Source organism: Artibeus jamaicensis, unplaced genomic scaffold, assembly GCF_021234435.1.
Source record: "Artibeus jamaicensis isolate MK-2021 breed Jamaican fruit bat unplaced genomic scaffold, CSHL_Jam_final scaffold_754, whole genome shotgun sequence".
Classification (NCBI taxonomy): domain Eukaryota; kingdom Metazoa; phylum Chordata; class Mammalia; order Chiroptera; family Phyllostomidae; genus Artibeus; species Artibeus jamaicensis.
The window spans coordinates 7,647,657-7,670,122 of NW_026522054.1; the positions used below are offsets into that span (position 1 = coordinate 7,647,657).

The 22,466-nt window shown below is 65.9% G+C and overlaps 2 protein-coding genes across 6 annotated transcripts in view; one reads left to right on the plus strand and one right to left on the minus strand.

Annotated features, from left to right (window-relative positions):
* The window catches only part of PKP1 (plakophilin 1), a 37,089-nt gene extending 28,171 nt beyond the window's left edge, over positions 1-8,918 (plus strand). For all 4 annotated transcript variants that reach the window (XM_053659534.1, XM_037161140.2, XM_053659535.1 and 1 more), the window contains 11 exons: positions 1,340-1,484; positions 2,234-2,441; positions 3,040-3,217; positions 4,363-4,477; positions 5,148-5,303; positions 5,929-6,105; positions 6,499-6,652; positions 6,914-7,100; positions 7,551-7,635; positions 7,797-7,903; positions 8,777-8,918. In XM_053659534.1, coding sequence (XP_053515509.1) covers positions 1,340-1,484; positions 2,234-2,441; positions 3,040-3,217; positions 4,363-4,477; positions 5,148-5,303; positions 5,929-6,105; positions 6,499-6,652; positions 6,914-7,100; positions 7,551-7,635; positions 7,797-7,871 — 1,480 coding nt within the window. In that variant the 3' untranslated portion in view covers positions 7,872-7,903; positions 8,777-8,918. The remainder of the gene's footprint in view (positions 1-1,339; positions 1,485-2,233; positions 2,442-3,039; positions 3,218-4,362; positions 4,478-5,147; positions 5,304-5,928; positions 6,106-6,498; positions 6,653-6,913; positions 7,101-7,550; positions 7,636-7,796; positions 7,904-8,776) is intronic.
* A 5,384-nt stretch (positions 8,919-14,302) lies between these two features.
* Positions 14,303-20,944, minus strand: TNNT2 (troponin T2, cardiac type). 2 transcript variants are annotated; one of them, XM_053659540.1, is made up of 15 exons: positions 20,907-20,944; positions 20,420-20,430; positions 20,305-20,319; positions 19,939-20,034; positions 19,525-19,560; positions 18,934-18,967; positions 18,350-18,410; positions 18,040-18,156; positions 17,510-17,587; positions 17,018-17,128; positions 16,315-16,323; positions 15,898-16,007; positions 15,479-15,569; positions 14,670-14,710; positions 14,303-14,521 (listed from the first exon to the last, which is right to left on the minus strand). In XM_053659540.1, the coding sequence occupies exons 1-15, from the start codon at positions 20,942-20,944 to the stop codon at positions 14,476-14,478; spliced, it is 894 nt and encodes a 297-aa protein (XP_053515515.1). In that variant the 3' UTR covers positions 14,303-14,475. The 2 variants fall into 2 exon arrangements, with proteins under 2 accessions (XP_053515515.1, XP_037016831.2); XM_037160936.2 differs by lacking the exon at positions 16,315-16,323.
* Between the last annotated feature and the right edge of the window lie 1,522 nt (positions 20,945-22,466).

Sequence of the window (22,466 nt, forward strand, 5' to 3'; positions counted from 1 at the left end):
GAAAGACCCAGCCTCTGTCCCCAGGGAGTTCCGGGTTCCTCCCCGGGGAGTTCCAAGCTCGCAGGGGCCGCACACAGAACACAAACACTAACACAAATGTGCTGAGCGCGTGGGCTCTGAAGGAGTCACAGGGAGGCTACTCCAGCAGGTGAGCCAGGCCAGAGGTTCAAGGGGTGTGCTCCTGCACCAGCAGGAGCTGAAATCCTGGGGACTTGGAGAAAATGCTCGTTCTCGGGCCCTGCCCAGACCTGCTGGCTCAGCCCTGGGAGACAGGCTGGCACACACCCTGCAGGGACGTGACTGGTCCGCAGTTTGACGCCTCTGATCTCGGGCATCTTGATCCGTTTCTGAGAGCGGGTGGGGGTGCCGGGGTGGGGGAGGGGCGCCGTGAGGGCTGGTCTCACGGGAGCAGACCCCGTGAGGGCCTGGGGAGTCGGGCACAGCAGAGCCTGGGAATGAGGTTAAAAATAGGAAATTGCTGGGTCTGCGGCTCAAAAAAAGGTGGCCGTCAGCCACTCCATACAGTTCAACCGAACAACCACCCTTGGGTAGCAGTCCAGTCATTCGCCCTGACCCTGCAGCACAGAGGGGACACGGATAGGGTGACACGGTCACCTGGGCTTACAACGGCTCAGTGGGGCCACGGGCATCAGGTGGTAGGATGGGGAGCAGAGAGCAGCTGCAGGGTCTCTCGTGCGGTCTCTGTGGGAGTGGTCGGGGTGGTCTCTGTGGGAGTGGTCGGGGTCAGAAGGGGGCAGCAGCTCTGAGGGTGGGAAGGAGGAGTAGATGGAGGGGGTGGTTTGTGTAGGAAGAATTAGCTAGACTTGGGAGGGGAAGGAAGGAGAGATGGATGGACGGATGGATGGATGGATGGATGATGATGGACAGACGGATAGAGAGAAGATGGATGATGAAAGGAAGACAGATGGACAGATGCATGGAAGATGGATGATGGATGAGTGATGGATGGAGGGACAGAAAGATGGAAGACAGATGGGTGGGTGCATGGGCAGGCTCACAGCCATTCCCTTCCGTGTCTCAGGACCAGCCACAGGTGAGCTCAATGGCAGAACAGGTGGGAGCTTGCCTCAAAAGCAGGCAGAGGTCCCTTGCCTGCTTGACCGTTGACCCTCAGCTAGGGCCCCAGCCCAGCAAGTGCTCGCTACGGGGTGTGCCCCTCCCTCCCCCAGGGGGCAGTCCCAGTGCTGTCCCCAGGAGGGCCTGGCTGCCTTGTCCTGGCTCTCAGGAGAGCAGAGGAGGCGGTGACAGCTTGGGTGTGCAAGGGGGGAGTCCCTGCACCAGGGCCCCTGTGACCCACGCCCATCGCCATCCGTCGCAGGATCTGCAGCGAGGACATCGAGTGCAGCGGGCTGACCATCCCCAAGGCCGTGCAGTACCTGAGCTCCCAGGACGAGAAGTACCAGACCATTGGGGCCTATTTCATCCAGCACACCTGCTTCCAGGATGAGTCGGCCAAGCAGCAGGTACCTGGTGGCCTGGGCGGGGCCTGGGGCAGCAGCCCAGCTCTGCACTCACAGATGAGTGGGGGCCCTTGCCGTGGGCTTCTGCTCACCCCTGCCCAGCTGCCCAGGGCAAGCAGTGCACTCGGCACCGCCCCCGGTCAGAGCCGGGCAGCTGCACCTTCTGTGCAGGGCAGAGCCCTCCGGCCGAACAGACACCTTCCTCCGGTGTCTCCCCTGTCAGTCACTGTCACTTCAGTGGCAGCTTCGGGTCCAACAGGACCCCCCGGCAAACAGGACGACTTCCCACACCTCAACCCGTCACGCACTCCCATTCTGTCTGTCTGTCTGTGCACGCCTCCCCAAGTCACCCATGGTGGGGTTCGGGGCCTGTCTGTGCCTCCCAAGCTTGGCTGATGGGGAGACGCCCACGGGCTCTGCACTCAGCCCGGGGAGGCCGTGGCATGTGCTTCCCGGAGAGTCCAGGACGCATCTGCCCAGATGCTCCCAGAGAAGAGGAAGCTCCTGTGGGAGGGAGGGTCTCCGTGAGGTCTGTCCGGCTTCAAGGGCTCTAAGTGCAACCACGCCCACTTCCCCTCCGGTCCCCACCCCGGCCTCCAGAGGAGGGAAGTGGGGTTTCGGGGTCGAGTCCCCATCCTGGCTCCTGGCCCCGGGCCTTTCCCGCTCCGTCACACTGCTTGCTCCTTTGGGCTGGCGTGGGTGTTTCGGAGGGCACGGTCCCTGACCGGCGCCTCGCTGCCCCTGTCCCCCAGGTCTATCAGCTGGGCGGCATCAGCAAGCTGGTGGACCTCCTGCGCAGCCCCAACCAGAACGTGCAGCAGGCGGCAGCCGGTGCCCTGCGCAACCTGGTGTTCCGGAGCAGCACCAACAAGCTGGAGACCCGGAGGCAGGGGGGCATCCGGGAGGCCGTCAGCCTCCTGCGGAGGACGGGGAGCACCGAGATCCAGAAGCAGCTGACCGGTAGGGAGCCCGGCCCCGGGGCGAGGCTGCCGTGAGGGCGGGCTGAGCCCAGGCTCACATCCTGGGTACCCACTGCACCAGCCCGTGGGGGGTGGTCCAGGTGGGTTGGCCCAGGCCCTCTGCAAAGTCACAGGGGTCAAGGTCTTTTGGAGGATAGTGGGCCAGGGGTGGAAGGCTGGTGTCCAGCTGCAATCCGTCCTGAGCAGACCTTGGGGCTTGTAGGGGAAGGGGACAGGGACCCACAGGTCTTCCACATCCTCCCTGTGTCCAAAACCACGCTGACCCTGAGGGTGGGACCCAGAAACAGCCACTTGGCAGCCCTGGACCGGACAGGGAGCCACCTGAGACCCGGGGCAGAGCACCTGTGACCCTCAGGTCGGGGGCATTAGGAGGTTCTGAATGTAACGGTCCCTCCTGAAACCTGCTGGCCAGTGCTCCTGACCGCCTTCCGTGGGCACCACTCTGACCCACACAGAAAGCTCTAGAAGGCCCCATGGAGCAGTGGGACAGGAGAGGGGGGTGGCCAGGTCGAGCGGGCAGGTGATGGGCACCCCAGAGCCCGCCTGAGTCTGGCCGATGGCCCCGGTCCCACCCACAGGGCTGCTCTGGAACCTGTCTTCCACGGACGAGCTGAAGGAGGAGCTCATCTCCGACGCCCTGCCCGTCCTGGCCGACCGCGTCATCATCCCCTTCTCCGGCTGGTGTGACGGCAACAGCAACGTGTCCCGGGAAGTGGTGGACCCTGAGGTCTTCTTCAACGCCACCGGCTGCCTGAGGTGAGGGAGGAGGGCGGGCCTCGGGGCCCCTGTGTCCAGCTTCCTGCCGTCCCCCCAGCAGCTCCCTCTCAACCGGGACTGGGCAGGGCTCGGTGCAGCCCACCCGGCCCTCCGAGGGTGACTCCGACACGGCTCCCCACTTCCCACCACGGCTCCCCACTTCCCACCACGCCTTTGAGGGGCCCAGAAGCCTCAGGCGCGCATCCCAGAGGGGGAAGGCCCTCACCGGACCACCCAGACTGGCACCGTTCTCCCTCCCCCATCCACAAAACCCGGCCTTTCTCCTGCTGGGAGCGTCCGGTCCTGAGGAGTGTTCTTTACACAGAAGACTCTGGTTGCTGAGTCACCTCCAGGCCACGGGGCCGAAACCTTGTGCACATCCATTGGCATGAAGCTGGCACTTCTTCACCTGAAGTGCCCTGAGTTCCTCCCCAAGTCGGGGCGCAGGGCCCTGGGGCTGGAGCGCAGGGCCCTGGGTGCGCTCCTCTTGGGACAGGTTTACAAGCTGGGAGTGAGTGCCGGTCTTGGGTGGAACAAGGGCTTTGGGCTCACACCTGCCCGAAGGGGAGCCCCTTGCTGGATGGGGTGTGGTGGGCAGGGTCCCTGTGTCTCAGGTTGTATCCCTCCCCCGACTCAGCCTCCATAGCAGCCTCCAGGAGCAGGGCTGGGTGAGGAAGAGGCCGGGGGCTAGGGTGTCAAGGGGCTGCCCCAGGCCCGTGGGCCCAGGGTGTCTGGGAATGAGGCACTGCAGGGGGTGGGGCACAGCTGCTGGCGAGGCAGGGGGCCCTCTAGCACCGATCCCAGGCTGCCCCCACGCCCCACAGAGAGAGACAGGGCGGGCAGGGGCCCCAGCCCTGTCCCACAGGATGCTGGGGTCACACCAGTGCCCCTGACACTTGTGGGAGCTGGGCTGGTGGACCGAGTGGGCAGATAAAAGGATGGAGAGAGCCAGGCTCCAGCTGGACGCTCCCCAGCCTCGTCCGGGGCTGCCAGGGCTGGCCGCCGCCTTCTCCCTCCCTCCTCCCTCGGCCCTGTGTCCCCCCCAGTCCCATCTGCTGCCGCTCCTCCCACACCTGCACGTCCACCGGGCCCGCTGCCCCCGCTCCCCCTGCGTGTCGCCCACTTCTGTCCCTTCCGTCCCTCAGGAACCTGAGCTCCGCCGACCCCGGCCGCCAGACCATGCGGAACTACTCAGGGCTCATTGACTCCCTCTTGACCTACGTGCAGAACTGCGTGGCGGCCAGCCGCTGTGACGACAAGGTGAGAGCGTGTCCCCGAGGTGGCACCTCCACTGGGGGACAGAACCTGTGCCCTGGCTGCTCAGCTGGGCCGCAGCGGGCAGCTGGCCTCCGTGCTCTGGGCGGCACAGCCCGCACAGCCAGGCCCCCTGGATCCCGGAAGCAGAGCCCAGCAGGGCCACACGCCCTGGGGGGGATGGCGGCCCTCTGGGGACAGTGGCGTGCAGTTAGCATTAGGTCTCCTGTCCGTGAGGACGGGCCAGCACTGTGATGTTGGGGGCCGAAGACCAGCCCAAAAAGAGGGACCTTCGGGGAGATGGGGCTTGGTGGCTTTAAACCCACACGGCCAGGGCTGCTCCTGAAGGCACCCTCCCAGGACCCCGCCTGCCTGCCTTGTGTGCCATCCTGCTGGGGCCCGGGCCCCCGATAGGCACTTTCCGAGCGCATCCTCCCCAGGGCCCAGCAGCAGTGGCTTCAGCCTCATTTACAGCCCGGGTAGGGGTTTGGGGGGAGAGGCGGGGAACCTGGGGCTCTGAACAGTGAGGCTGTTCCTCAGCTCACACAGGCAGGCAGGAGGGGACCAGGGGCAAAGCCAGCTGCCTGGGGACCTGGGGGCAGCGGCGGGAGGGGTGGGCATGAGCCGGGAGCCCGGGCAGCCGCGTGGCAGCTCAGGCGTGTGCTCCGGCCCGCAGTCCGTGGAGAACTGCATGTGTGTGCTGCACAACCTGTCCTACCGCCTGGACGCCGAGGTGCCCACCCGCTACCGGCAGCTGGAGTACAGCCACCGCAACACACACACGGACAAGTCCTCCACCGGCTGCTTCAGCAACAGGAGTGACAAGATGATGGTGAGCGGGCCCCGTCCCTGCCCCCCACCCCCTTCCCCTCTGCCGCTGGCCTCCCATAGCACGATGGTGGGGGGGCTTCCCTGCCAACGGGGGTCTGTGCATTGGGACAGAAGGAGCTCAGACCACCCCCGGTCACAAGCTCCAGACCCCTTCAGCCTCAGAGTCTGCCCCTTGTCTCCTGTACCCCTGAGGTTCGGGGTAACCAGGACTCTAACTCCTGTCCAGATGGGTTCCCCAGAGTCTCCCTGGGTGGCCCTGGGGGACAGGCTTCCTCCATGGGGCACAATGGTGGCGTCCAGGCCGGGGCCACCTGCCCCCGTGGGCCCAGGGAGGGTCAGGCTCAAACTCTGGGGGCAGAAAAGCCTCAAGGAGCAGGACCCGACAGCGGACTTACCCGGGAGGCCAGCCACACTGCCCAGGGGACTGAGAGGCTCTCTGTCCTTGGCCCCAGCCCTGACAACCACAGCCGGTCCCTCCCTTCTTCTCTCAGCGGCAGCGTGAGGGAGGGGCCGTGGGCAGGTGCCTCCTTGATTCCCTAGGCCTCTGAGGTGTGGGGGGCAGCGTTCGTGGGTTCGTAGCTTCGGTCCCCTGAGAGGCTGCCTGCTAACCGGCCCGCTGTCCTCAGAACAACAACTATGACTGCCCCCTCCCCGAGGAAGAGACCAACCCCAAGGGGAGCGGCTGGCTGTACCACTCGGACGCCATCCGCACCTACCTGAACCTCATGGGCAAGAGCAAGAAGGATGCCACACTGGAGGCCTGCGCGGGGGCCCTGCAGAACCTGACAGCCAGCAAGGGGCTGGTGAGGGCCCCTCCTGCCCGTGGCGCCCCCACCTCTGCCCCTGCCTTGGGTCCCCCGTTCAGGGCAGGCTGCCCCTGCCAATCCCAGCCCCTCCTGTGTCATGTCAGACACATGGGGCCTGGGAGCCTCGCTCTGCAAACCAGAATGCAGGGTCTGCCTGTGCCCAGCTCGGGGAGAGGACGAGGGACCAGAGGTGGCCCTCCGGGGAGAGGGGAGGTGCCTGGGCGCCTGGTGTCCCACAGTGCCTGGTGAGCACACGGTCATCCATCTGTGGCTGCGTGGCCAGTGTGCAGGGGGGAGCGCCGGGTCTCTCCGCGGGGTCACCTGCCCCCCTTCTCCTCCACGGGGCCCGGGGAGCCGCCGGCTGGGTCCTCATGCAGCCGTTCCGTGCAGATGTCCAGCGGCATGAGCCAGCTGATCGGGCTGAAGGAGAAGGGGCTGCCGCAGATCGCCCGCCTGCTGCAGTCGGGCAACTCCGACGTGGTGCGCTCCGGGGCCTCCCTGCTGAGCAACATGTCTCGTCACCAGCCGCTGCACAGCCTGATGGGTGAGGCCCCGCCACCCCTCCCCGGGTAGCACTGGCAGACCCCCTTTCCTGAGGCCGCCAAGGGGTCTCCCTCCAACCGCTCTTTGGTGTGCGCCCCCACGGGGAAGCCCGATGACAGGAAAGGGCCGGTCGTCCGGGGGGACGGCCTGCAGGTGGGCGCAGTCCCACTTGGGTCCTGAGCCCCCGGGGGTGCTGGAAGGGAGCCTCAGGGCCTGCTCCCCGCAGCCGCCTGACCCGGGCCCGCCCCGCCTGCCTTCCCAGGGAACCAGGTGCTCCCGGAAGTGGCCCGGCTCCTCGCCAGCCATTCCGGCAACACCAGCAACTCGGAGGACATCCTGACCTCGGCCTGCTACACCGTCCGGAACCTGATGGCCTCGCAGCCGCAGATGGCCAAGCGGTTCTTCTCCAGCAGCGTGATCAACAACGTCGTCAACCTGTGTCGCAGCAGGTGGGCAGGCAGCCGCGCCCCCCCGCCCCGCACGCAGCCCCTCCCCCTGCAAAGCACAGGTCCCCAAGTGGGGCGGGGGCAGCTGTAGCACAGCCCAGAGCACCTTGGATTTGTGGGTCCGGCAGCAGCCAGGCCTCAGGGTAGCGCCCGTCTTGGCCAGGGGTCCCCAGGGGCCTCTGAGTCCTCAGAGGGCCCGCAGGAGCCTGGAGCGGCAGACCCAGCCCTGTGGGCACTTCATCCTGCTCCAGGGGACTCTCTCCTCCAAGGACATGGGCGTGGGGTTCTGCCTGCCCTGCAGAGTGGCCGGCTGGAGGCGGGATGCGGTTCCTCTCTTGGGCTCCCCCGGGGCCCCCATGTCTCCCAGGCCTGGCAGTGGGGGGTGGGAGGGAGGAGGGCCTGTCTGCATGTGTCCCGGACCGTCACCCACACGTGAACCTCCCTCCCACTCAGCACCTCGTCCAAGGCCGCAGAAGCCGCCCGGCTCCTCCTGTCCGACATGTGGTCCATCAAGGACATTCAAAACATCCTCAGACAGGTGAGGCCCCCAGGCCCCCCACTGGCCAGGTGCACCCCACCATCCCTCTGAGAGCCAAGTCCCCTGGACTGAGGCGAGCGGGAAAGGGGGCGGGGGCGAGCGAGCCTTCAGGGAACGCATGACTTCGGGGACCCAAACGGTCTCTGTCTCTCCCCTCGCAGCAAGGGTTCGATCGGAACATGCTGGGGACCTTAGGCGGGGCCAACAGCCTCCGGAACTTCACCTCCCGCTTCTAAGAGAGGGCTGCCTGAACAGGATCAGCTTGCAGGTGAGACTTGGCACCCCAGGGTGGAGGGCGGGGGGGGGTGCTTCCAGGCCCAGTAGCCTCGGCCAGTCTCGAACCCAGGGGCCAGCCCTGAGCTCCCCAGGGACCCAGATGCAGCCCTCCGTCTGGCTGACCAAGGGGACTTGGCCAGGACACCATGGCTGTCCCAGGCCGGACGTCAGGGGCACGTGATGGCAGGTCTAGGCCGAGCTGTGGGTTAGCAGGGAGCTGGTGCAGGTCCCCACCTGGGGGTGCCATCCGCCGGGTCTGTGGAGTGAGGGCCTGCAGACGGGACATGTCTCTCTAGGTTGGAACAGCCGCCGCTCAGGCCCCTGCCTTCTGTAGTCCACTCCCAGTCTCTGCGCGTCCCCAGGGTCTGTGGCAGCGGCTGGCAGCCCCAGCTTGCCTGAGGACCACCCAGGAGCTTGCCCAAACACACACCCCGGCCCGGCCCCAGCCCCCGCGGCTCTGGAGTGGAGTGTGCGTTTGCAGACGAGCAGGCCATGTGTTTCTGGCATGGGGAGGCCGGGGGCCACACGCAGACACTCCCACAGGCCACCAGGGGCGGCCCCAGTGAGGAACCTCTGCAGGGAGCCGGGGCTGAGGACAGGGGGCTCCAGAGCACAGCCCCCTCGAGCTGCCGAGGGCCCCCGTGGGGAGATGCTGCGGCAGGGGAGCCGCGCCTGAGGGTGGAGAAGGAGAGGAGACTAAATCCAGATTTCACGCAGGAGGGGCCGCGTGCCCGGCTGTGCTGGCCCCATGCGTGCAGGCAGGAGGGGCACCATGAGGTGGTGGGAGGGGCCCCTCGGTTCCCCCAGGGCGCTGGCGAGGGGGCCGGTCACTACCCGAACTCAGGGGAGGCCCCTTCTTTTGCAGACGCCTCACGACCCCAAGGAGGGGCCTCAGGCCTGGCCGGAGGGTGGCTCTGGCCACCTGGGCAGTATTTGGACACGTTCAAAACAACCGGAACAAACCTGGAAGCTGCCGAAGATGAAACTATTTTTAGATTCTTTTTTTTTGGGGGGGGGGGACTTGCAAGCACTGGGGGTGGGCAGGGTTAGTTGTGTTAGGCGGGCTTTTTCTGATGTCAATACTTCTTTTGCTCAGAGTTGGTACTATGTATGTTGTATCACATGGGTGTGCAGCGCACACGTGTGTGCGTGACTGCCCACCCACGTGACCGCGGACGACAGAGGTTTCGTCCGGTTGTCCGATTGCAGGTCAGAGGCAGTAAATGTCTCTCTCGTTTCTCACAGTCAAGGGCTTCACCTCGAGGTGGTGGCCACGGGGACCGTCTCCCAGGGGGCGGCTTTGCAGGAAGGGAGGCTGCTGGCGTGGCGAGGCTTGCGGGTCTCCTGGGTGTCTGAGGTGGCCACTGTCCTGTGGTGCCAGCACCGGACTGGGCAGGCCTCGGGACCTCAGGGAGGCTGGTCCCGGGGGGAGTGGGCATGTGCCTCAGGGCAGACTCAGCCTGCAAGTGTGACCACATTCTCCAGGGGCCGGACACCCACCTGTCGCAGGAGAAGGCGGCAGAAATGGTGCTCAGAGCCAAAGAGCTGTCCAGGCCGTGGCCTGTGGGGCGGGCACAGGCTACAGCTCGACGGGGGCCATTTAGAAATTCACCAGAGGGCAGCCCCCCCACCATCGGGCGCCTGGGCACCTCAGTGAGGGAGGGATTGGGGCTCAGGACCATCGGTGGAAGGGAAGGATAGTCCTTCAGAGGGACTGTCCTGTCAGGCCACCGACAAACCCACCTGTCCCTGAGCCCCAGTGAGACCCGTCCAGGCCACCAGCTGTTCCTGAGAGCCCAGCCTCCGGTGCATTTCAGGCGGGAAGTGACAGGGCCTCCCCTCCCCCAGGGAGAAGCTTGCTGTAAATAAGCTTTAATGTGACAGTAGACAGGGCAGGGCACAGGGGCCGGGGACGCTCCTGCCCCAGCCTCCAGGCACCGGATGGGAGCTCCCCGCCTGGCCCATGTCCTCCTCTCCTACTGTGTGAGGGGCCCTCTGCTCACCCCGCCCCCCGTGCTATCCCTGTCCAACCAGCAGTGGGGATGGGAAACGCGCTTCTGGGCTGAGGGTGTGCCCTGTCAGAGACCCGACCCCCGGCACAGACCTGTGAGGACGGCCGTGTGACCCGCCAGGTGTCCTTGGTGCTGGGGGTCCCACCGGAGGTCCTGGCTCACCCTCTCCTGGGGCGTACGTTTGAGCCTTGTCCAAGAGGGCGTCCCGGGAGGGGGTTCAGGGGTGACACCCTCCCTCCCCGTCACCAGGGCCCAGAGGGATTCCATTCTGTAAAAGTCGACAGGTGTGGACAGAGCTTGTCTTTGTGAGCCCACTGTCCTGGATGAAAGAGGAGGCGGGGGTCCTGCCGTTAGGGGTCCTCACAGGGTGACAGCACTGTCCTGTCCAGGCGAAGGTGCCCCGTGAGGCCAGGCCTGATTTTGGTAGGCTCCCTCGTGCCAGCCAGCTGGCCTGTCCCCTGTCACTTGAGGAGAGGTGAGGAGGAGGAGGAGGGGCTGAGGATGCACGTCCTGGAGGAGGGGTGGGGGCAGGGCTGCCTGGGACTCCCGCCCTCCCCCCACCGGCAACCAGGGCCCTTGCTATCGGGGACGGTGCCCAGCGAGAGAGGACACGGAGCAGCCAGGCTCTCCGGTCCCTGGTCCCTGCCCCGGCCCCAGGACCTCCTGTGCTTAAGACACTGGGTCACCAGCCGGCAGCCCTGCCCGTGGGGCCCCCACGCTCGTCCGGGTGCTCAGCAGCAGGGATGCACTCTCCTCGGGGGGACAGCTGGGGTGACAGTGGCCAGGCTGTGGGGTGGGCAAGGCAACACCCACAGGTGTCAAGCGCCCCGCGTCCCCCGCCCCAGGTTCACGTGACAGCTCTGTGCCGGCTGGGCCCCGTCCACCTGTGAGATACGCTGTACAATTGCTTTTTTGGAAATAGAGGAAATCAATAAATGGCTGGCATTTCTGTGCACTGTTGAAGCAGTGGATTATTCGGGGCGCTGTGGGAGGAGGAAGGGCTGCCGGCTGACCCTGACCCGGGCGCCACCTGTGGGGACACAGCCGGGCTCCTGCTCTGTGTCGGTTCTGGGAGGTGTGCTGGGTCCCCTGTGGACATGTGGGTGACGGCAAAGTTCCGACTCACGGAGCCCAGCCAGCACAGGTGACAGCCAGGACCCCGGGGCAAGGACCCCAGGGCGAGGCTGGCTGGCTCAGTTGGTTAAAATACGGGACCAGGCCCGCAAGGCAAAGAAATGGGTCAGTGATCCCAGTGGGACCCCCTGACCCTAGCCGGTCACCCTGCACCTGCTGCTGGGTCAGGGAACACGGATGTCACCAAAGGGCATGTTGGCCCCCCAGGGAGGCACATGAAAGCTGATGACGCACCAGGGTGGGGGGCCGGGCAGTGGATACACCCCAGCTGAGCAGGGATCCGAGCCCCACACCCTGTCAGCCACTCACGGTGCCGATGGTGAGGGAGGGGGCACCCCCACATGTGCCAGGCCTCCTGGGCGGGGCCCCCACGAGCCCCCAGGGGTCTTCGGTCCTCTCCAGCCCACACCGCTGCACCCCGCAGGCTTCCTGCAGGACAGCTGAGCCGGGGCTCAGGTTCAGGTCTGGACAGGGGTGACCGCCTGTCACAGGTCCACAGTTGATGACCTGTCACGTTTCTGTCGACGATGCCACAAAGCAGGGGTGGCCCTTCGAGTTTCCCGAGATGCCGGGGTGGAAAAGGGGAGTGGGGCAGAGGCGCGGGGTCTTTGCTGGAAAGCCAGGGCCCTGTGTTTGCTTCTGCTGCTGCTCTGCTCATTCGGGAGACACTGAGGCATCAGGGGGAGGGGCTTCTGAGCTGCGTCCCAGCCCCGCCCAGGGCCTCCCCGTCCCGGAGTTGAAAACCAGCTGGGCCGCACACAGCACTTTTTGGCCTGTTTGCGTTTGAGGAACGAGACAGAGGCTAAGGCCATCCCTGCCCGCCCAGTCGCCCAAGCGAGAAACTCGTCTTTGTCGCGTCCTTTCCCAGCCAGGCACACAGCCTGACCGCTCCACAGTGTCACCTCGTCTCCACACCCGCCGTCACTGTCCCAGCCTGGGCCACCGCCGGAGCCTCCCCAGAAACGACACGGGATCATATGCTTCCCCGAAATGTCGGCCTGCTCCCGCGTTGCTGCGGTCAGCACGCTGCGGCCGTGCCCCAGCGCCGGCGGGCCCCACACCCCCTCTCCCTGTCCCCTCCTCTTCCCGCCGCTCGCCGACACCCTGCCTCCACCCACGCTAGACACGTCCCAGCTGCAGCGGGCCCTGCAACCCCACCGTCCCATGCGGTCTCTGCCTCGCCCCACCCGGCACGGCCCCACCTGGCCTCCAGGCCTGTTCGCTGACACCCCCTGCCCATGGGACCGGAGAGCTCACAGCTCTGTGGGGGCCCTGGTCGGGCCGGACTTCTGTGTGACGTGGAGTTCCCACACACCGCACTGTGTCACCAGAGTCGGAGAGTCCCACGTAGGACTGGCCTGAGAGCCTCCCAGGCCTCCGTCCCGCCAACAAGCCTGAAGGCCCATGGTCACCACAGCCTCCCAGGTGGCCGAGCAGCCACTGAAGCAGCCCTGCCCATAGACACGGCTCCATCTGCAGCAGATGGACAGGAATGTTCCCGGGCTTTGCACTGGACAGTCAGCAGCTATTCAAGTATCCGTTGGCTAAAGGAGTCACAATGTCTTTACAATGTGCTTTTGCTCTGGCTGGCGTGGCTCAGTGGATTGAGTGCCAGCCTGCGAACCAAAGGGTCACCGGTTTGATGCCCAGTCAGGGCACAGGCCTGGGTTGCAGGCCAGGTCCCCAGTAGGGGGTGCATGAAGGAGGCAACTGATCAATTGACAGATGTGTCTCTTGCACACTGATGTTTCTCTCCCTTTCTCTCTCCATTCCCGCTCTCTAAAAATAAATAAATAAAATCTTTAAAAAAAAGAAAAAAAGAATGTGCTTTTCCTTGTTTCTATCAGCTACCCAACTTAATTTGGTAGAGTGTGCCATGCCAATAAACAAATAAAACTTAATTAGAACAGGCAAAGCTCGGGGGTCGCCATGGTTTCCTCATGTAAAATGGGGCTATTTATATAGTAACTGCAGTTCCTGCAGGTGGGGAATGGGTGCGAGGTGCTCGCACACTGCTCAGCACACAGTAGGGCTCAGCATGGCAGACAGGAGATCAGAGGGGGCGGGGTCCCTGTGTCGAGTTGAGAGGGAAAAACTCCGTTTGTCCTTTATCCCCAAGCAGCAATGAAGTGACGTCCTGCCTTCATGCATCCTGGTAGGTGTCTCCTTTGGGGAACTGGCAGAGTAGGGGCGGGTGGGGACAAGACAGGGGTGAGGCCCCTTGTGCTCAGCAGGTCACCCTGTCCCCCTGTCAGAACCGCGTCAGCGTTGGCTCAGCCCGAAGGCGCGTGAGAACCGAACAACCTCCCACCGCCCTCCGGGTTCCTTAAGAGCAGCCCCGCCCCTCGGCCTCCTTCAACTCCGCACCACCGGGGCCTGGTTTCCGGGAGCCAGTTTTGGGGTTGGGGCGTGCGGAGGGTGTGGCTGCTGTGGCCCAGGCCTGAGAGCGGGGGCTGCGGGTGGGGGGCTGGGGGAGCCCCTGGGGCCTGGGCGCTCCGTGCCGGGGTGAGGACAGCGTCCCCAGAGTCTGCCGCACACAGCACTTTTCATCCTGGTCGCTGCTGGGGTGGGGCTGAGAACCGGGATGAGCCGGAGGGCGGGGCCAGGGCCGGCGGCACCCAGACCTGGTTTCTGTGAGTCAGGAGCCCAGAGAGAATGGGCCTTTGGTGTGGGCCTCCAGGCCGCCTGAGGGGCGTGGCCTGTGGAAGCCGCCGCACTCAGGAAGGTCCCCCAAAGACTTCTCCGAAAATCAGGGACGGGAGCAGCCCTCGGGGATGGGAGGGGTTGGGCAGGCAGAGAGGTGGGGCGTTCTGGGGGAGGGAAGAGCAGGAACCGGGGCTCGGGCCTGCCCTGCCCTCTGCCCGTCCCCACCCTGGCCTGGGACATCGGAGAGCCTGGCACCAGGACTGTCCCTGAGAGGGGACCCACCCTTTCCAGAAACCAGCGGCAGAGCCAGGGGCCGGGGCGGAGCCCCCTGGGAGGGGGTGCTGCAGCTCCGTCCTGCCTGAGCACGGACTGGGCCAGCCGCCGGGGCGGGACAGTCCCCGGCAGCAGGTTCTGGACTCCCCCTCCTCCCTCTCCGGCTCTGTGTGGCCTCTCCTCCAGAGCCCCCCTGTCATGGGGACTCAGGCCCTGGTGTCTGGCAGGGGAGGGGCTGCTGTCCTGTAGGCCCCGACCTGCCAGGTGAGACTGGGGCGTCGCCTCGGTTTCCCTCCCTGTGAAGGGGAAGTGACAGAAATGCCGCGTGGTGTGCGGAGGCTTTTATTGAGGGCGTGGTGTGGACATGGGGGGGCTGTGCACGGCAGCTCCAGATGGGCCCGTCCTGGAGTCCAAACAGGAGCTGCCCCTGTGCTGGGGGGGGGGGTGCCGGAGCTGGGGGCATGCAGGGCAGGGATGCAGCGAGGAGCAGAGCTGGGCTTTACTTCCAGCGCCCAGTGACCTTGGCCTTCCCGCGGGTCTTGGAGCTGCAGGAGAAGCGGGGCTCCGTCAGAGGGGACGCAGGGCAGGGTAGGGGCTGAGGGGGGGAGACAGGGAGGCCCCAAGGGCCCCAGGAAGGTATGGGGTCAGGAGCGGGGTGTCGTGGGGCAGGGAAGGCCACACTCGGACACTCACACTTTCTGGTTGTCATTGATTCTGTTTCGGAGGACATTGATCTGTAAGAAGAGTGGTTGAGATGGGGTCACGGGGAGACCCTGGGGCTCAGGCCCCAGCGGGCCTGGGGGCGCAGGCGGGGGGCCATCCCTGTGACCCTCACAACGACCCTGTGAGGAGGCAGGCGTGTTGCCCTGTGGAGGGGCAGAGCCAGAGACCAAACACAGGCGCTGTGGCTCTAAAGTCCTCCCTGTCACCAGGGGAAGTGTGTGGGGACGGGGGATCCTGGGTCACAGGCCTGAGCTATGTCGGGGGATGCAGCAAAGTGGACCCTGAGCGAGAGGCCTGCTCTGGGGGGCAGTGGGGTGCACGTGAGCTGGTGCCGGCTGGGCTCTGGCTGCTCTGTGTCCCCCTGGGGCTCCACAGGCTGTGGGCCTGGAGCTCCGCCCAGCGCCTTCCCACTGGGCACCGAGAAGTGAGTATGTCTCTGGTGAGGCTTTCTTCCCCCACGGAGGTCTAGCTCCCTGCGTCCTTGTCCCCAGCCTGGCTCAGGGTGTCTGGCTGCCGCCTCTAGGCCTTCAGGGCCGATCCCTGCCCAGTGACAGGGAGGGACAGCCCAGGGCTGGATCCCCAGGACGGTGCTCTTGCTCAGCCCCAGCAAAGCCTCGGAGCTGCCCAGCCATGGCACCGGTGGGGGACGAGGCACCGAGCAGGCGCAGGACTGGGATGGGTGATTGGTGGTGGTGGTGGGGATGGGCGTGGCCCTGCAGCAGGGCGGGGCCCACTCAAGCAGGAGGAGTGGGCTGGGGAGGGGGCGTGGGCCGGCTCGCCTCGTATTTCTGCTGCTTGAACTTCTCCTGCAGGTCGAACTTCTCAGCCTCCAGGTTGTAGATGGTCTGCCACAGCTCCTTGGCCTTCTCCCTGCGGCCAGAGTGGGGTGGGGGACGCTGAGGACAATACGCCTTCCTCCTCCTCGTCCTGACCCAGCCCCCCAGAGGCTCAGAGCGCCTGCCCACCTGCCGGTCGGCTCACCGCGGGACCGGAGGGCAGGAGCCCAGGGCTGGGGGCCAGTAGGAGAGGGCTAGGACAGCCGGGACAGGTGACCAGCAGCACCTGCAGACACCAGTCCCCCCAAGGGCGCCCTGGCGGGACGTGTGGGGTGGCGGCGCCCTCTGGTGGTCTCGGCGAGAACGCGCCCTCACCGACACCCTCCCAGTGCGCATGCTCGCGGCCGGGCACCCGGCCCCACCTGAGCTGGTCTTCATTCAGGTGGTCGATGGCCAGCACCTTCCTCCTCTCCGCCAGAATCTTCTTCTTCTTCTCCCGCTCCGTCTGCCTCTTCCCACTTCTCCGCTCCGTCTGGCCAGCAGGGGGCGGGGCGTCAGCTAGAGGACATCCCCTCCCGCACCCCAGCCCCCCAAAACTCAGCGGGGAGTGGGCAGGGCTGCAGGGGGCTGCAGAGGGGCCAGGTGCTCATCCTCTTCCTACCACGCCTGCCTGTCCCTGCCCAGATCCCCGGGGAAACTGAGGCACGGGCAGGGAGAGTCATTTCGGCGGATTCCCTCGGCCGCACCAGGGTCTGTCCCCTCCCGCACCCGCCCCTCACTGCCGGGATCCCTCATCCAGGGAGCCCCCAACACCAAGAGGAGGCGTTCATTGTACCCACCTGTGCCTGCTAAACCAGCGCACCGTGAGAGAAAGCCCCCGAGAGAAAGGCGGAGGAGAGAGAGACGGAGTGCAGGCCCAAGGCAGAGAGATGGGGGGCGAGGAGAAGGAGGCTCAGACGTGTCCAGGGGTGACCTCGGTCCCCAGGACACCAGGACCAGAGGCCGGGGCAGGGCAGAACTGCTCCCGACAGTGGGGCCAGGCCAAGAGTTTGAGGCTGAGTCAGGAAGGCCGGCCCAGTTCTGATCTGGGGACTTCAGAAAGTCACAGGCACCCCCCTCACCCCCGGTCCCGTGAGAGTGCTTGTCCTGCAGGCTGGGCGTGGAAGTCAGGAGTGGGCAGCGAGTCCCCAGGAGTAAGGCACCTCCCCCGGGTGCTTCCCGGGTGGGCTGGCTTGGCCTCAAAGCAGCAGGGCGGGCAGCTTTACAAATGAGGGAATGGAGGCCCCCCCATGGCTGTCCCCAATCAGAGTCCCCTCCAGATGGAGCAGCAGAAGCCAGGGCTGGGGAGCAGCAGGGGCGTCAGGCCTCGCCCGCAGCCCCAGCCCAGCTGGTCCCTCTTGGGAAACCACAGTCAGGCCGAGCGCCGAGGGGCTGGGGGCTGCGGTGCAGGGGCCCCCCAGTCTCACCCTCAGCAGCTGGGCAGCTCCCCCTGGACCCCTGGTCTCCCAGGACCCCCACCCCCAGCGCCACGCGGCCGCCCACCTTCTGGATGTAGCCCCCAAAGTGCATCATGTTGGACAGGGCCTTCTTCTTGCGCGCCTCGTCCTCCGCCCGCCGCCGGCTCTCCTCCTCCTCCCGCCGGGCCCGCTCCTCCTGGGGGGGCGCGGGCAGCAGGTTAGGGAAGGCCGGGCTCTGGGCTCTGTAGACGGACGAACTGTGCTTCCTCTCCCCTGGGCTAGACGCTTCTGGGGGTCCCTGCACGGCCTCCACCCTTGGGGCTGTGTGACCTTTGATTGTTAGTGAAGAGTGAATGCACCATCCAGGCCCTGACTCCTGAGCAGGGGCCCTGTCGCCCGCGGCCGGGAAGAGGGTGGCAGGACTGAGCCACCCTCGCTGGATGGTCCTGCCTCATTCCCGTGTGCGATCAGAGCCCACACATGCCCAGCGGTCACTACCCGCTGTCTCTTGACCAGATCAGTGTCTGAATGGAGAGGGGCTGGTGCGTGGGGGCGCCCTGGGCCGGGGGTCACTCACCGCCAGGCGGGCCTGCCGCTCCTTCTCCCTCTCACTCCGGATGCGCTGCTGCTCGGCTCGCTCTGCCCGCCGCTTCTCCTGCGGAGAGAGGCCAAGCCCGCACGGTGCACAGTGTGTGCGTGGGGGGTCCTGCCTCGCTAGGGCTGGGCCGCGCCCGACACCTGCAGACGGTCCCACTGAGTGTGACTTGCTGGGGGTTGGCCTCCGAGATCTGAGTGAGACCCCTGCCCCCACCCCCGGCCTCTGCCCTGTGCTCAGAATCCCACCTCGCCTTCCCTTCCCAGTGGGACGGCTGTGCCTGGGGGTGGGAGGCAGGGGTGGGGCAACAGGTGCTGACCAGTCGCCCCACAGCAGGGGCCTGGCTACCCTTGGCTCTGGCCCTCAGGGAACATCCAGGTTGCTGGGGGGCAGGCAGGGCTCCCAATGGACAGCTCCTGCCAGCAGAGTTAGGGGCTCCAGGGAAGGCCGCCTGGAGGAGGGAGGCCTGAGGATGGAGGGGGGAGCCCCCGGTGGGGAGGCGGGCCACCTACAATCCGGTCTTTGAGGGAGAGGAGCTCCTCCTCCTCCTTCTTCCGGTTCTCGAAGTGGGCCTCAATCAGCGTCTGCAGCTCGTTCAGGTCCTTCTCCATGCGCTTCCGGTGGATGTCCTGCAGGGGGCGCCGGAGCTCCAGGGGAGGGGCGGCAGGCCACCCCCCTGGTCCTCCCCTGGGACTTGGCCGGGATAATGCCGACCAGCCTCACTGGACACCCTCCCACGCCATCTCCTGCCAGCCCACTTTGCCATCGGGGGCCCTGGAGACCGCCCCAGCCAGGCCTGCCCTCCCTGCGGCCCCCACTCACGTCGAAGTCCACTCTCTCTCCATCGGGGATCTTGGGCGGCACCAGGTTGGGCATGAAGGGCCTGTGGGAGCGGAGGGGCCCTGAGCGCCCGCCTGCTGGAGGGGCTACGGGCCTGCCTCCTGCAGAGCACGGCCACCTGAGTCCCAGCAGGGCCCCCGCACACCCACATTCCACCCTCACGCTGTCACCGTGGATCTCTGGTGCCTCACTGAGACCCAAGGAGGGAGTGGCTGCCCAGAACCGCACCCCCGGGACGTGGAGAAGCTGTGACCAGGCGAGTAGCTTGTCGGACTCCAGGCCCCCGTGGCTGGGAATCTGCCCGGAACCTGGGAGCCCTGCGGTTGGGCCCACACAGGTGTGCCAGGCACCTCAGCCTCCTGCCTGCCCACAGGTCTGTGTGGGGCAGCTGTGTGCACCCAGGTGGCCGGGCACCGGGTGTCAGGCTGGGTTGGCCTCAGTCTGTCTTCTGAACCTGGACGTGTGTCCCCTGGGTGTGTGCCTGTCACCCCCGGCCCACGGACCGTGCCGCCCTCCCTCAGTGGCCCTCTGCTGCCACGGCCTGCCCACAGGTGTGTCCTGCTCACCTGGGCTTGGGTTTGGACTCCTCCACGGGGCCATCTGGAGAGGAGGGGGGCACACAGCTGCCGGGTCAGGAGGCCCCAGGTCTGGGCCCAGCCCAGTCCCAGCAAGCTGGGCCCCGGGGGCCTCTGTCACCCCGTCTGAACAGTGCATGCCTTCTAGCCCAGAGCCCCCGGTCCCGGGAGCACCCAGGGGTGGCAAGCCCCACCCATTCCCTCAGAGTGGCTCCCAGGACCCTGACTCCCTGGGGACAGGGTTCCAAGCCCAGCTGGCAGCTCCCCACCCCCCGGAGCTGTGACAGTGACCACAGCAGTGACCCACTGTGCACACTGGCTGTGCTTTGGGATTTCAGCCCCACAGACCCCGCACCCTGCGGGCAGTTCTGCCTGATCTCCGAGAGCCTCATGCACAGACCAGGCTTCTGGGGGCCCCTGTCCCACGGGGCAACCCCAAGGCAGCCTCTCTGGACCGAGGCAGGCACCACGTCTTCTCCCTGTGAACCCCTTCTCCCCACCTCCCTGCCAGCTGTCTCCCCACAGCCACGGGGAGGAGGCCCCCACCGCCCCAAACCTCTCTCCTGGGCCCGCACTGCTCACCTTCAGCCTCTTTAGCTTCCTCTTCTTGTCTGTCTTCTAAGCAGAATGTGAGAAGTGGGTAAAGCCCCGGCTCTAAGACAGGAGCCCCTGCCGAGACCCTCCCCACCCTCCCCCACCCCATAGATAGGACAGGACCCAGGGTGCCCTGCTGGCTCCTGGGGTCACGGAGCTGTCTGTTCACACAGACAGGCACACAGACAGGCACACATGTGCACCCATGCCCTGGGCCTAACACGGACTCGCCCCACACAGAAGGACCTCAAGGTCACGGTTCCTGGGTGGACAGTGGACAGTTGAGTCTCAGCCTGGACTAGAGGTGTGGCTGCCCAGGTGGGAAAGCAGGTCCAGTGGACCCCTTCCTGCCAGAGGGAGGGCGCGGGCCCTGACCACCCAGCACCTGCCCCCAGGGCCCACCGTCTGCCTGGGTCTCCTCAGGCTCCGCCTGGCCGTCCGCCTCCTCTCCTGCTGCGTCCCCGTCCGCGGCCTCTTCTTCCTCAGCCTCCTCCTGCTCTGGGTGAGCCACAGCCACGGTGAACCCCCAGGCCCCACCCGCGCTTCCCGAGGCCCCCCAGGGCTGGAGGGGGGGCGGGGGCTCAGCCGCAGTGCCTCAACACACTCTGGCCCGGCGTTTTCTGCACCCGCACAGAGCTGAGTGGGGCGGCCGGGATGAGCGGTCCGGGGCCTCAAACTTTGCCTCCCTGCTTCTTGCAGGAAAGCCCTGGTGCCCTGGGGCAGGGACATGGCCGCTGAGTCTTCTGTCTGGGGACCGGGGCTCCTTACCTTCCACAGCCTCTTCTGCTCGGGGGAGGCCGCAGCCGCGAGGAAGGAGACAAGAGGTGGGTCAGTGTGAAACCCGGTGGCGCCCGTCCGAAGGAGTGCCCGGGCGTGTGCTTACCTTCCTGCTCCCTGCGGGGCCAGAGGAGAGCTGTCAGGACTGTCCGCATGCACACGCACACACACGCACACACGCAGTGGCTGTGCCCTGAGGTGGACCCTGGCCCTGTGCCCTCACTGCCAGCCACGGGGCTAACACTGAGCCCTGAGCTGGGCATTTGGACGCAGGGTTAGCCCTGTGGCTCTGGAATCTCTGTGGATTCAAGTTCAGGAACCCAGCCTCCGGGGTCCCCTGCCTGTAGCAGGTCGGTCACCCAGCTGAACCTGGAAGACGGCATCTTGACCTCCAAGGGCCCCAAGCCTGTGCGAGGCCTGCGATCGGCAGCCGGGGCACAGGGGTGGGAATAAAGGGGGTTATCTCTCCTCATTCCCCCAAGACAGGCAGAGCCGCCCAGGCACACCCACCCTCCTGCTCCCGGGGCCGCTCCAGGGGCAGGTTGGAGGGGACAGCAGAGGACAGGTGGGAGGAAGGAGGCTCCCCCACTTACCCCTCGTACTCCTCTGCCGCCTCTTCTGTGTCAGACATGGCCTCTGCTGCCCCCCAGAAAGATTAGGACATCACCATGGAGGGCGCCCGGCTTCCTCAGCGCAGCCCCTCATCAGTCAGGGACTGCAGCTGAGTCAGAGCGCGCTGTGACCATGTCTGTGTCCCAGCTGTGACTGGTAACACAGCTGTGTGAATGTAGCCACAGGGGAACAGGCCGAGCGCCCAAAGGTACGGCCTCCTCTCCGGTCCTCAGCCCCTGGGGTCAGTCGGGAGTCCGTGGCCCACAAGCTCTGCCCCCCACTCCCTGCCTGGGCCCCAGGGAGCCGCCAAACCAGTGGCTGAGAACCGGGGAAGCTGCCCCCGGAGCCTCTCTCTCCACCCCTGCCCCGCCTCCCACCAGCTCAGAGCTGCTGGCCCTGGGGTCCAGCACATGAGGGAGCAGTGTGGAGCCTTCCCCCTGCTCCTGGGGGCACCCCAAACCCCTCCAGATAGCACGCCAGCCCCCAGAGGGTGGGGGAGAGCACTCCGACAAGGATGCTGCCAGGCCAGTGGCCAGAGACAGGACTGATGAAGGTGCAAGGACAGGCTGAGCAAGGGGACAATCGAGACCCTGGCAGAGCAGAGGTGATGATGCCCTAAAGCAACTCTACCTCGCATCCGTGCCCCCACCCTCTTCCGCAGAGATCGGGGTCACCTCTTGGGGGACCACCTCATACACAGTAGACAACAGAAAGCGTGCTGGCCATGGAGTCACAAAAAACCTAGTTTTCGCTGTGTGACTTTAGTTTAGTTACTTAACCTCTCTGGGCCTCCGCTGACCACTGTAAAATAGATGAGCTTCAAGTTCTAGTTTTGTAGAAAGTCTGAGTTCCTGAGGAGTGTAGCCCCACCCCTCCACCCTTTTCCCCAGCACTCAGCAGGGGATGGGAGTAGGGGTGGGGGGAGGCTGGGGGCAAGTTGATCATAAAATCCAGGTCAGAGGAAGAACTCAGGTAGGCAGGGGCCTGGAATGTGCTGGAGATTCCTGGGGCTGCACTCTGGGCAGCCCCTTCCCCTAATATTCTCTCCAGCTGCTCAGGAGAAGCCGAAAAATCGAAAGAGTGTCTCCGCAGGTGGAGTTTGACTCAGGGGTCCCTGCAACCCAGCCAGCTGGGCTCACGCTCCCTGGTCCTCCCAGCCCCGCTCTCGGCAAGGGGAGGGTGCTGGGTCTCGGCCTCAGGCTGCCGCCTCTGCGTCCCTGCGGAGAGACTCTGACCCCCCAGACTGGCCCTGGACAATCTCTCTGCTCTCGGGGGATCAAGAAGGACCTGCCTGGAAAGTTTCAGGGGTATGTCAGCCTGGAGGGGGCGGCGGGCAACCTTGGGGGGGGGCCCTGTTGTCAGCTCCTCGTTGTACTGGGGGCAGGCAGGGCTGACAATGGTCTAGCCCGTCCTGCTGATGAGGAACTGAGGTCCCCCAGCCGGCAGGTCCGTAGTGGCCCATCCAGAGCCACTGAGAGCCTCTGGTGTCTCCCCGAGGGTCTGGGCTGCTGCCCTTGGAGTCTGCCACCCGACCCCACCCC

What these genes read in the sequence shown, in the direction of transcription:
- TNNT2 (XM_053659540.1), bottom strand. Translation starts at nt 20,944, where the DNA reads ATGTCTGACACAGAAGAGGCGGCAGAGGAGTACGAGGG. An exon ending in GAGTCCAAACCCAAGCCCAG is followed by an intron (nt 18,411 to 18,933) that starts GTGAGCAGGACA and finishes CCGCTCCCACAG; the next exon opens with GCCCTTCATGCCCAACCTGG. An exon ending in TCTCCCTCAAAGACCGGATT is followed by an intron (nt 17,588 to 18,039) that starts GTAGGTGGCCCG and finishes CTCTCTCCGCAG; the next exon opens with GAGAAGCGGCGGGCAGAGCG.